The sequence below is a fragment of the Halichondria panicea genome, chromosome 5 (assembly GCF_963675165.1).
Source record: "Halichondria panicea chromosome 5, odHalPani1.1, whole genome shotgun sequence".
NCBI lineage: Eukaryota > Metazoa > Porifera > Demospongiae > Suberitida > Halichondriidae > Halichondria > Halichondria panicea.
Genome location: NC_087381.1, coordinates 1154457 through 1166524, shown reverse-complemented (window position 1 = coordinate 1166524; position 12068 = coordinate 1154457). Strand labels below are relative to the sequence as shown.

The 12068-nt window shown below is 40.4% G+C and overlaps 3 protein-coding genes across 4 annotated transcripts in view; 2 read left to right on the top strand and 1 right to left on the bottom strand.

The window, feature by feature from the left end:
• Positions 1 to 12068, bottom strand: part of LOC135336189 (uncharacterized) — a 52236-nt gene that overhangs the window by 29939 nt on the left and 10229 nt on the right. For both annotated transcript variants that reach the window (XM_064531915.1, XM_064531914.1), the window contains exons 14-22: positions 11752 to 12035; positions 11303 to 11393; positions 10965 to 11018; positions 10806 to 10910; positions 10193 to 10369; positions 9996 to 10122; positions 9385 to 9729; positions 8681 to 8964; positions 8027 to 8200 (exon numbers count right to left, since the gene is read on the bottom strand). In XM_064531915.1, coding sequence (XP_064387985.1) covers positions 8027 to 8200; positions 8681 to 8964; positions 9385 to 9729; positions 9996 to 10122; positions 10193 to 10369; positions 10806 to 10910; positions 10965 to 11018; positions 11303 to 11393; positions 11752 to 12035 — 1641 coding nt within the window. The remainder of the gene's footprint in view (positions 1 to 8026; positions 8201 to 8680; positions 8965 to 9384; positions 9730 to 9995; positions 10123 to 10192; positions 10370 to 10805; positions 10911 to 10964; positions 11019 to 11302; positions 11394 to 11751; positions 12036 to 12068) is intronic.
• LOC135336192 (uncharacterized) lies at positions 2034 to 4999 on the top strand. The gene is made up of 8 exons (XM_064531920.1): positions 2034 to 2241; positions 2298 to 2460; positions 2664 to 2824; positions 3224 to 3511; positions 3605 to 3655; positions 3747 to 3873; positions 4300 to 4448; positions 4649 to 4999. The coding sequence occupies exons 1-8, from the start codon at positions 2176 to 2178 to the stop codon at positions 4859 to 4861; spliced, it is 1218 nt and encodes a 405-aa protein (XP_064387990.1). The 5' UTR covers positions 2034 to 2175; the 3' UTR covers positions 4862 to 4999.
• LOC135336197 (uncharacterized) lies at positions 5256 to 7760 on the top strand. The gene is made up of 5 exons (XM_064531928.1): positions 5256 to 5367; positions 6269 to 6313; positions 6386 to 6539; positions 6845 to 6981; positions 7194 to 7760. Exons 2-5 carry the CDS (start codon positions 6278 to 6280, stop codon positions 7563 to 7565), a joined length of 699 nt encoding a protein of 232 aa, XP_064387998.1. The 5' UTR covers positions 5256 to 5367; positions 6269 to 6277; the 3' UTR covers positions 7566 to 7760.

Genomic DNA, 12068 nt, shown 5'->3' with positions numbered 1-12068 from the left:
AAAGTATTATAGTATATACTTAACTATGGAGTGACACCATGCACATGCAAGATTGAGTTACTGCACGTTTTAATGTTTTACTCCTTACACATGCACATACGCCTGATACGCCTGTCTCCATGGCTAGCAAAAACCATCTGGAATTGATAGTGTTACAGTAGCTGTTAAAATCAGATTTGATATAGGAGCGTAATCTTGAATTTCATGCTGATTGGTAATAAAAAAATAGATACGATAAAATGCCTTTGTAACCGCACACGGTATAATTGTTCGTACGAAGCCTGTTTCCTCCTTGCAATTGTATTGAGAGAATTGAAAACAAACATCTCTCATGCATGCTCAATAAATGGTTTCCTTTTCCCAACTTAATTAGAAAAACAAGACCGTATTTAATAATAATGGGGCTGTACATATAATTATTTCCGGCAATCTGCATATTCTTGCATGTATACTGCAGATTTGGTACATGTAGATCAGTGTCAGAAGACCTATAATGTTGAAAAACTGGATGTGAGAATTAAAGTATTATAGTACGTAACTATGGAGTGACGTGCACCATGCACAATAATTATACTGCACACTTGAAAGGTTCAATCCTTACACATGCTTGTGTATAGGGACAATTTTGTGCTGTTTCCAGTTGCTGGAGGCTTTGGTTAAATATGTCCCTTAAGAGTACAGCTAGTACATCTGCACAAGCTTTTAGAACCTTGGGGTTGATGTTGTCGATACCGGGTGTTTTCGTAGGGTTTAGAGAGGCTAAAGTTTGGTAGACCTTGCAGATGTCCTGAGCGAGATTTGGGAGAGTTGTTCACTATAGGTGTTGGTAGTTATTGGATACTTGGGAGTGCAAAGTCACTTTGTGTAGCAAAGGTTGAGTTAAATAAGAGTTGAAGGCTTCTGCAATAGTTATTGGGTCTTTGGTTAGATGGTCATTGAGCCAGAACGGTGATTGTGAACCGTGGGGTTTGGTCAAATGTTTCAGTTTAGAAAGTTTTTTGGGATTGCCTGCTAGATTCTGTTCTAGGTTTGTGTCATAATCAATTTAGCTGAAAAGATCAGGGATTGGTTTTGTAAATGCAGTTGCTCTAGTGTATGGCATGCATGGTGTTGAATGGGTTCTATTTAGCAAAACAATGGTTAAAGCACCCATCCGTCTATATGTAGTAATGCCATGACAACAGGTGCGTTGGAATGTTAATGGAAGCACGAAGCCAGTTCCACAGGTGCTTAGAAGTAGCTTAAACGCACTCATCTAATTAGTAACAAGACCGATTGGTAATCAAAAATAGAAAAAATAGCATACGATCAAGGGCGTATAAAAGAAGAGAGGGCATGCAACTCCCATGCACATACGCCTGATACGCCTGTCTCCATGGCTAGCAAAATCCATCTGGAATTGATAGTGTTACAGTAGCTGTTAAAATCAGATTTGATATAGTAGGAGCGTAATCTTGAATTTCATGCTGATTGGTAATAAAAAATAGATACGATAAAATGCCTTTGTAACCGCACACGGTATAATTGTTCGTACGAAGCCTGTTTCCTCCTTGTGTTGACAGAATTGAAAACAAACATCTCTCATGCATGTACAATAAATGGTTTCCTTCTTCCCAACTTAATTAGCAAGAAACTTAATTCCCAACTTAATTAGAAAAACAAGACCATATTGTAATAATAATGGGGCTGTATTTCCAGTAATCTGCATATTCATATAATTATTGCATGTATACTGCAGATTTGTTGTGTGTAAAAACGTACATGTAATAATCAGTGTCATGCAGAAGACCTATAATGTTGAAAAACGCTGCATGCCTTGGATGTGAGAAAGCATTATAGTACGTAACTATGGAGTGACGTGCACCATGCACAATAATTATACTGCACACTTGAAAGGTTCAATCCTTACATGTACATACGCCTGATACACCTGTCTCCATGGCTACCATGCGTAGCATAAACAATCTGGAATTGATAGTCTGCTAAAATCAGGCTTGACATAGAGGATCGTGTAACTTTACAGGTTTGAAATTTCATGCCCACATTTCCCTGGTTACTATAAAAGTAAAGCTTGAAATGAGAAATTTACAATATCAGCTAAGCACCTAGTTGCCATTGTTCGAGTTAAGAGTCCTCCAATCCTCCAATCAGAAATCAGCCTCGCCCGATAAAAATATGGCAAGCCCAGTGGACACAGATGGAAAAGACAATGGATCAGAAACCTATCTTACGGCAGAAGAAGTGAGTTGAATTGAAATACATAGCCATGCAGTTTTAATAATCCTTACTTGTTATAGGTTGATGCTATAGCAACAGGTGAAGAGCCTTACATGAAGCTGTCTGTTACATGGACCACTGGAAAAGGAAATAGCTTGAAGAATGTCTACGAAATGAGCTACATTAGCACCGAGAACTTCGAGCTGCTGTATCCGACAAAGAAACAGCATGGAAATATATCCGGTGAGAATTGAATTAGGCCACTGAAAGAAAATTCCCAGGCATGCAGCACAAAAATATAGAAATGCAATCCAGATTTCCTTTAGTAGCCGGTACATTACAAGTTAAGATATATAGAGTATTAAAACTGCTTGCAAAAAGTATTGGTCTGCATGCATGTCTTAGAAATTGCATACTCATACTTACTAAACTAATAATTATTGCAGATGTTATGAAGATGGTGAAGCTCGCAAAACAAGGAGCTAGCGATCAACACGGCTACGTTATCTCAAATACGGTGGTCAAAGATACGTATCTTCAAGTCACTGAGGAAAAAGTGCGCTCAAAGAAGCGTGCTGTAAGGTTTACCGCACCAAAGGAAATCGAGGTATTTTATAAAAGAAAAATGTTCACTATAATTATACCATGCAAAGCATAATTATTGACCTACATAATTATAACAAGATACAAGTAATAGTTGTAACCATGGATATCAAGGGTGTATTAATTGGATTTGTACTACGAGGGCAGTTGTATGTATTCCCCGAGGGCGAAGAGAGCCCTGGGTGGAGGGTGGGCTTTAGGCTGACCACAAGTCAATGTACCCTAGGGTATATGAATGTACACCCTAGCAGGGTACATGGAATTTGTACCCTGGAGTATCCTGAGAGTTTCAATGGATATTCCTTAGTGTCAAAGCACATCACGGTACAAGACTTATATATATTATTGTGGTCACAACTATTATTATAACATACACCAGTAAAAATTTAGCTTATTATTTCAGGGACAAGTATTTTATCAAAGCCAGCTCTTCAAACGTCACCATCATCCAGGCTCTGAGACGAAATTTGCTCTGTACGTGAGTGCCACTGACAGCAAAGGCCACAACAAATTCTACTACCTGAAGCCTGAGTCAGGTACCATTGTGGCTGAAGAGAGCAGCTCACCAGACGGCTACTACTACTTCTCTATGAGCAAAGCTGACAAGAAGTATTCGTACATTGAAAATGCGGAGGGAGAGGAGTATTGCCATGCACTACAAATACTGACTCATTCTCTTTCTGACCCAGCTGTAAGTTACAGTTTATAAAATGTAAAAATATATCGCAATATATTTTTTATCTGGCGTTATCACATATATATTCCGTATTGGTTTGGTTTTTAGGTTGATGCTCAATTTTGGATACAATTTAAAGGCCCTCTCACAATACGACAGGTATAAAGGCAGAATGAAAAATTAACACAATTAACAGCAACCTATATAGCTGTTGTATGCATGCATTATAATTATAATAATTAACATATAGATACAAGATAAGGTTAAAGAACAAAATTTTTTTTTCGACATTGGGGGTACATCACAACTCACCTACTTGGACACCGAAAATAATGTATTGAAGTTTGAAGCTTTTCCAGGGACAACTGATCTATCAGGTAAACTACAATAAAGTGAACTGCATGCACGAATTTCAAGCAGAAATGCACTAATTGACCTCAAGCTAGCTCAAGCATGTAGAATAGTACACAGAGTCTATATCCTATAATTATGGTGTATGCCTAATATACTTACATTTCAAGTGAGTTGAACAGGGCTGTATGTATACTGTAGTATGCAGTTCATTGCAGTGCATTTGCAACAGTAACGTATACGTATAATTATTGCCAGACAGTAAAACGCTATAATACTTTAACTAAGATGTTCGGCCTAGAAACAGTATATCTGGATTAGATGAGGCTTTGTCATTTAGTAGATCTCTGTTGCAATTATAAGTACACTAATATCTATGTACATAGTAGATACGCTATATATTGTGATACAATCACACTAACACCTTAAACACGCTGTGTGCACAAATACAGTTGTAATGCAGATACATCAGCCAGATTCAGAAAGACTGGAGTATGTCTTGTCAACCATGGTGCGTCCAAAAGAATACTTGACGATAACCAAAGCCAACTTTGGCAAAACCAGTGGTGGTAAAGATGAAAAACTGGTCAAATTTGAGCATGTGAGTTCAATAGAAGCATATGTACATATCTTATGTCGATAATTATGAGCCGAAATCTAATTTAAGGATACGTGAAATATTTAAAGTAATTTAGCAGACGGAGGGGGTGTGGGGTTAAGTATACAAGAACGTGATAGACCCTTTACAATTAACTTGCATTGATTCAGTGAATCTCATAATAAAACCATGTACTTAATTAGTATGCAGACATCAAAGATATTCCCAAATGGCAACTGAGAGCTAGTCCTCTTAACAAAAAACGGATCGGATTCGTATATACAACAAAGGATGGAGGGAGCTACTGTTTGCATCCCAGCTTCTTTCAGAAGAATCAAATTGTTGGGACAAGATCTGATTCCTTCCCATTCAGAGTTTACAACATTATCAGCATACCTGATTTATCAAACAAATAAAGATTTGAACTGTATTGTTATAGTTGTCACCTGTTGAAAACAGTGCCATAAAATATTTTCATCATCAGTAATGCTTTTGTGAAATCATTAAGTATTTTGTGCTGTCAATTGTAGAGAACATTTAGAATCAAAAAGGGACATAGGTCAGTCATGCATGTCGTACATTAGCACTGAAAATCAATTTTACGCATGACGTAATGTTCACATGAAACAAAGTGTTTCCTTGTGAATCATTACAAATAACAGCTGTAATGTAATTAAGAAGCATATGTGATAAACAGACGTAAACAACAGGTGCTCAGAAATGGCTTAAACGCAACTATATTAGTAGGAATTGAGGTAAACCTGGCATGCAGTAAAGTATCCCCACCTCTGAGATCAGTGGCTCTATAAAAACAGTTTAGTTTATCAGTATCCATCAGTCATTTATAAGTAGCCCTCAGTCTTAAATGCTGGTTTGATAGCATCTCCTGGACAATCAAGAATTACAATTCTACTCTCTTAACCCTTTCCCCGTTTTAATTAAAAAAAGAAAATACAGAATAAATACAGTTTTTCTTTAAAAATTCATATATCATGAACCATACATTGAAATGACTTGTAACTATTTCCTACAGGTAGCGCAGACCCCAGAGGTATCTTGACACCATCATCGTTACCTAGCAACTGACCACCCCCCTAATTAGCGATTGTTTACAAACATTTACAATTATGTACACAAACAATAATATTGTATGAAGGCACAAAGTGACTAAAAACACTGAATAAGTGTTCTCAATGTTCTCACGGAGACATGGTTCAAGCAGGATCAGCAGAAACTTGTCTGTGAGGTCACATCGGCAGACGCCATTTTCCCGGGAAATGTTTTCTTCGCCTACACACAAGTTTACAAGTTCAATGGTGGCTCATGATGCCCACTACTGTATACTAACTAGCCTAAACAGTTATACTGAAGCTATTGAGACTACATATGCTACTCTAGACTTACCAGATCCAGGAACTCAGTCCATCCCAAGAGCTTCTTCATCAGGTTCCTCAGGCTCTATATTTTCTAGCTTGAGGTAGTTTCTTATCTAGCTATGATCCCAGTCACTGTCCTCTCACTCAACAAGGCCATAAGCATCGTTCTCCTCACTGTCTAGCTGCCCTAGAACCTCACTGAGGTTGTACTAAGAAGATCTCGAAGCCATTATCGATTAGTCACATGCGGTCACTTTTCTTTGAGCAGTACTGTGCAAAGCGTACCTCGAGGCAAGATATTAAATATACCATGTGAAAGAGCAGCTCAATGCGCATGTGCTGGTACAAGCAGTATAGTATAGCTCCAACACAGCGGGCACAACAAATTTTTGAAAATGACCACTAGAGTGGCCGTCATATGACGGCTTCAACGGGGAAAGGGTTAACTGTCAAAGAATGGTGACTCGGGGTTCATTTTTAACTGCACAAGAGGTGAGAATAATATATACTTATAATAATCAGATGCATGTGGTTTACTCATGCATGCAATGTGCTTACTTTCAGTTGGCTGAAAAAGCTCAAGGAAAAAAACCATACTTTAAGTTGTGGGTGAGGGCAAAGGACCAACTCCCGTCATTGATGTATGTAGGCACAGAGGAGCAAACGTTAAATTACGATCCAGAAACATATCAAGGGAGATGGGAGTCAAATCTTTCTGGTATGGGCATGTAATGTATGACGTTAGTACGGAATTATAGCATATAATTATACGACTCCATTGACGGTACAGCTTGTCCAAAAACGTAGCTACATAAGATACTGCTGAGACCATGCACTCATGCAGTACTGTCCCTATAATGCTATCACTATATTGATTTCCCTAAAGAGACCACCTCTCTATTGAGACCACTCAGTACTATCCTTACAATGCTATCACTATTGACCTCCCTAAAGAGACCACCTCTCTATTGCATGAGACCACTCAGTATACTGTATGTCCCTACAATGCTCACTATCTTGCAGTTGTAATGAAGATTAAAAACGTTGGCGAAGTGGATGACCCCAAGTACCATATCTCTAACATTGTGATACCAAACACATACTTGGAAGTCACAAGTGCAAAATTAACAGGCGATGATTACCAAGTCAGGTTTCTGTATGTGAGTCACCAACAATCCAACCCACAACAAATTATTATACAGAATGTCTGCTTTGAAAATTGAGTTACAGTAATTAATTTTTTGATAAGCAATTCCCGTATTACGTACGTTCTCCTACTACAAAAGGACGTAAGATAATTATAACAGTTAGTGAACTTAGAATAAGATGTTGTCTAATAAGTGCATTATAATTATATTTCAAAAAATTTCAGAAATCAGACAGATCGGATATACAATGTTTCACAGTCAAGGAATCCAACTGGGATGACACATACCTGGAAATTATACACGAAAATTCTTACATCAACCCCACTACGGTGAACTATAGCGGCCACATAAGCAAGGTGATGGCTGCCTCAGCTACTGTATACGATCGTATTGGTATCACCTACATCCCAAACTTTAATCTGCCTGGGCTATGGACGACCGACGAAGAGTGGCCAGCGTTTCATCACCATCACCATGACCACCATGACCATGACCACGTAGGGTACGGAGGAAAGGTCATCAAAGAAGTCGACCGGTGCCTTAAAGTACAAACGGATGAGCAAGATGAGCAGAGAAGCAGTACAGAGGAACAGTGAACTATAGATACAACTACAAAAAAGATACATAGCTATAATTATATACTAGATAGAATTTGTGTAGTGATAGTGTCAAAGGACAGACAGTCAATTCACTCCAGTTATTGTGCAAACTGTTGTGGTTTTGTGTAGATATACCAGTTACAGTAATTTCTATAGCTATACATAGCTATGTGGTTTCAGAGTATAATTTTACACAGATCACAGATTAACGAAGACATACGACTACCATAATATGTCTCAATCGATGCATGACAAACAAAAACTTTCCTAAAGCTTTTTCAAATCAAAAATACGTACACGATTATATGAAGAACTCAGCCGACTATTAAATCAATCGGCTATCATGCAGAAACAGTCTTACTATATACAAGCTGACCTTGTGCACAGCATAGAACACACTCCCACTCATCACACACTCCATCACACATCACACACTCCAATCGCACACGCCCACTCACTGTTTTGCTTCGGCAGTGCCTCAAGGAATCCGGTGAGCATCCCCCGTGACATGGCAAGACACACAAAGGTTCTGTACTTTATGTTGTAATCCTTCATCAGGGTCTTGAGGGAGTTGATCGGCTGAAAGACGAGCTTGTCGAATGACGGATAGACCAAAGACGGATTTGATTGAGCTGATGGAGGGTTAATGTGGTAATTAAGTTGGTGGGGAGAGAGTTAATGTGAAAATTACTACGTACATGTACATACACGTTAGCCCCCGTGTACATGACAACTAATCTGGGTTGCATCCATGCAGGTCAGATTTTTCTGAGTAGTGAGCATTAAAATGACCACTAATTGAATTTGCGCAAACATGGAATACTTATAGGAACGCCCACAAACATGTACAACACCTCAGAATTTGCGCTTCGTGTTTACACAACTAAACCACTTCAGAATTAGATCACTGGTTAGGCACGTTTACACGAACACAGATAACAGGTTTAACCGGATTAAAGGCCTTGTGTAAACGGGGCTCTATATTGGGTATTTCCACATACCTCATTCTGTACATACGAAACACTTTGAATTCAATGACCCTAAAAATCGCCATTATAAATCTCATGGTCGAATATTTATTATCACTATTGCTTCGATACGTGCGTATATACCCTCATTGCTGAATGCCACGGTGACCTTCCACACATCGTCCTGAATCAGGCCCTCAAGGCGATAAGGCTTCATGCCGTCCAATAGCAGCTTAGCAATGGCAGTACAAAACTCTCCTCGTATCAGGTGACCCATGGCTACGTTCACCATGTCAGAGCCGATCTTCTTCTTCCCTGCTTGGTCCCTAGAAACTTCAAACTGTTCCATAACGTGATGGAAGGCTGTGCCGATTTCTGTGACAATCAATTTCTTTGTCAGGTAGAGGGATACTTCGGTACTGGACTCCCTGTTCCGGTGTGTGGGTGTGAGTGTGTGTGTGTGTGTGTGTGTGTGTGTGTGTGTGTGTGTGTGTGTGTGTGTGTGTGTGTGTGTGTGTGTGTGTGTGTGTGTGTGTGTGTGTGTGTGTGTGTGTGTGTGTGTGTGTGTGTGTGTGTGTGTGTGTGTGTGTGTGTGTGTGTGTGTGTGTGTAGGTGTGGAGGAGAGTCAAATAAGTGGTGAGATTAAGAAACAGCAGAGTTCAAGCGGAAGCTATTTTCAATCCTCAACTCAATCAATTCCACACACAAACTTGCCTCTTTTATAAGCCTAAGAGGAGGTTATTGTCTAGTGGTGTATGGTCTAGAGGTGGTTAGCTATAGTGCCAACCACTACCGACTGTTGTGCATGCATGGGCCCTGCATGCTTACTATGCACATACACCACTCACCTACTGTCCACCTCCTCTTTGGGCTGGGCATGCTCAGTACTGTCAGCCATGGACCTGTCCTCGTCCACACTAGGGGCGGAGCTTATCGGAGGGGGTGGGTAGACGTGCCATCGCTTGTGGGTGTGATTATACACCACTCGTATGCCCCCAGGCAGTGGGAAAGTCTCGGTGTGATCAGTGCAATCAAACGGTAAAGGATCGTGATAGTTGTAGCCGTCTTGGATCTGCCATGCCCCTCTTTCGTTTCGGAGACACACCCCCGAGAGGTTGATGAAATCCATTGGCTTAGTTTCCTCAGTGGCGTCCGCAACGGTGGATGATTGAAGTAGAATAACTTTCAAGAAACTGTGAAGTCCAGATAATATAGAGTTGAACTATATACACGCATACTTGTATGGTTTTTGAGGGATCAGAATGACAACTGACTGCAATGAAAATGTCAACTGCAAATACACGTGCATGGGTGTTCAATATAACAAAAAGTGGGGTCTCCATTGTACATGGCTAACTTGAGGCTTGCAACTATAGCAACAGCATTACATAACAATAATACAACCCCTATAATAGCTAACATTACACCTCTACTATAACACCTCCAAGGCTTATCTCACCTTGGAGACGTGACGTTGATGGTGGAAGCTGTTGGTTTGCTGGGGGCAGTCTCGCTGGGGGAAGTGGGTGGAGCTTGCAAGGCCGCAAAGTCTATCAACATTGGAGTGAACTGATGACTAGGGGAGACTGTAAAAAGCGAAGAAAGGATTTTCAAAACAGACTAGAAATGATAATCGAGCATGCAATTATCACTCACCATTAGGGGATTCCCTTGGCACATTTTTCTGTTCTTTGCTGCCTTCAGTGACGGCCTTTACCTTTGCACTCAGTGTGTCGACCTGTTTAGTGATGTGAGACGACTTCTCTTCTTGTTCCTGTTGGAAGGAACGCGAGAACAGATGCTCCAGACGAGCCTCGTCGTCAACAGAGGGGGCTGTGGGGGGTGAGTGTATGTGTGAGTGTGTGTGTGAGTGTGTGTGTGAGTGTGTGTGGAAAGTGAGTGTGTGGACAGTGAGGTGTGTAGAAAATCAATTGAACAATGAAACATACTATAATTATACCGTTCGAAGTACTACCGTATTACTAGAATATTTTGTGGGTGAAAAACCTTTGCGAATGAGCCAAATCAGCAGAAAATTTAACCCTTTACGATCTAACTATTGCGTTCTGGCAAGGATCGTGTGTATTTACTAGTAATAATTTAGGTTTCAATGTTGCGAATTGATCAACCATCGCAAAGTTCGCAAATGTTTGATGCTCGCAAAACATTCTAGTAATACGGTAATTTAAAATCTGCACAATGTACGTGTCACAATCTCCTAATTATTACATGCACTGCATACACACACACTTGGTTATAATTATTGTACCTGCAGCTGCTCCAAATGATGACGTCAATGACAGGCTGACGTTGGGAATAGTAACCTCCTGTTGCTCGATGGAGGCAGGCAAAGATGATAAGAGGTTATCACCGGCTGTATATGAGATGGATAAATAATTTATGTATAAGATGAAAAGTATCAACAAACCTGGAGACTGAGAGCGGCCAAACGAGGAGCTCCTTGAATCACCAAGGTTAAGATCTGAGGAAGGAGATCAGTGAAGTACCACACACACACACACACACACATACGCCCACACCCCAACACACACATACACGTACAGCAGGTTATGCCTATAGCACTGGTCAGCACTTGTACTGTATTTTTTTTTACCTCAGATCAATTTAACACTTCCAGTTGACAAGTAGGTACATGCACTAAACATTATGAAGTGTACTAAGTATTGGGGAAAATAGCAAACACTAGGTACATCCCTGCCCACCTCCCACACACCCACACACGCACATGCACGCCCACACACTCACTGTCAAACACCATCGAGCCTCTGTTGGATGGACTCCGTGGTCTAGTAGTGAGCGTGGGCCTATCTGTCCTCGCATCTCCAACCACACCTCCCTGTGACACAAACACAAATTAGTTACCAGTGTGTGCGTGTCAACCTATTATAGCATGATTGATCAGCAATAATTTATAACTTTGGTACGCAGGTATTTCAAGGATCAAAGGGCTAAAAAAAACATATTTTAATTCTGCATAATCATAACTCAAAATTTAATTATAATCAAGTATACTTAAAAAGTTAGCTTTTGAAACAGGCTAATTTCGGAAAAATCACAATAGCCCACGCTTTTGAATAGAGCATTTTGATCCGAAAGCAATCACTGATCTAAACACAACATTATTCATCAAAGGAATGTTATTACACACTATACTGAAAGTGAAACTATGGGAACGGTTATAATTGTGAGCCGACCTTTTCATTGCTGAGGATAATGGTCGGCCCTCTCTTGTGCAGAGAGAGCGGACTTGTTCCCACTTTCTCCTCACTTTCCGCTGGTTCGACCACGCCCATTTTAGCAGCAGCCATGCCCACTTTCACCTCGGGTGGGTCTTCGTTCTTTTTAGACACCCCCTCTGTCCAGGAACCTCGTGGTTGGTTGTGATAGCCGTGACCGCCCTCCGAAAGGTTGGACGATCGCAGTGAACCGGCTCGTGTGGCCCCCCTACGCTTCAGCGCACCAGGAGACCCTTTGAAGTCTGTGGGGAGTACAAGACGTACACAGAAGTGAA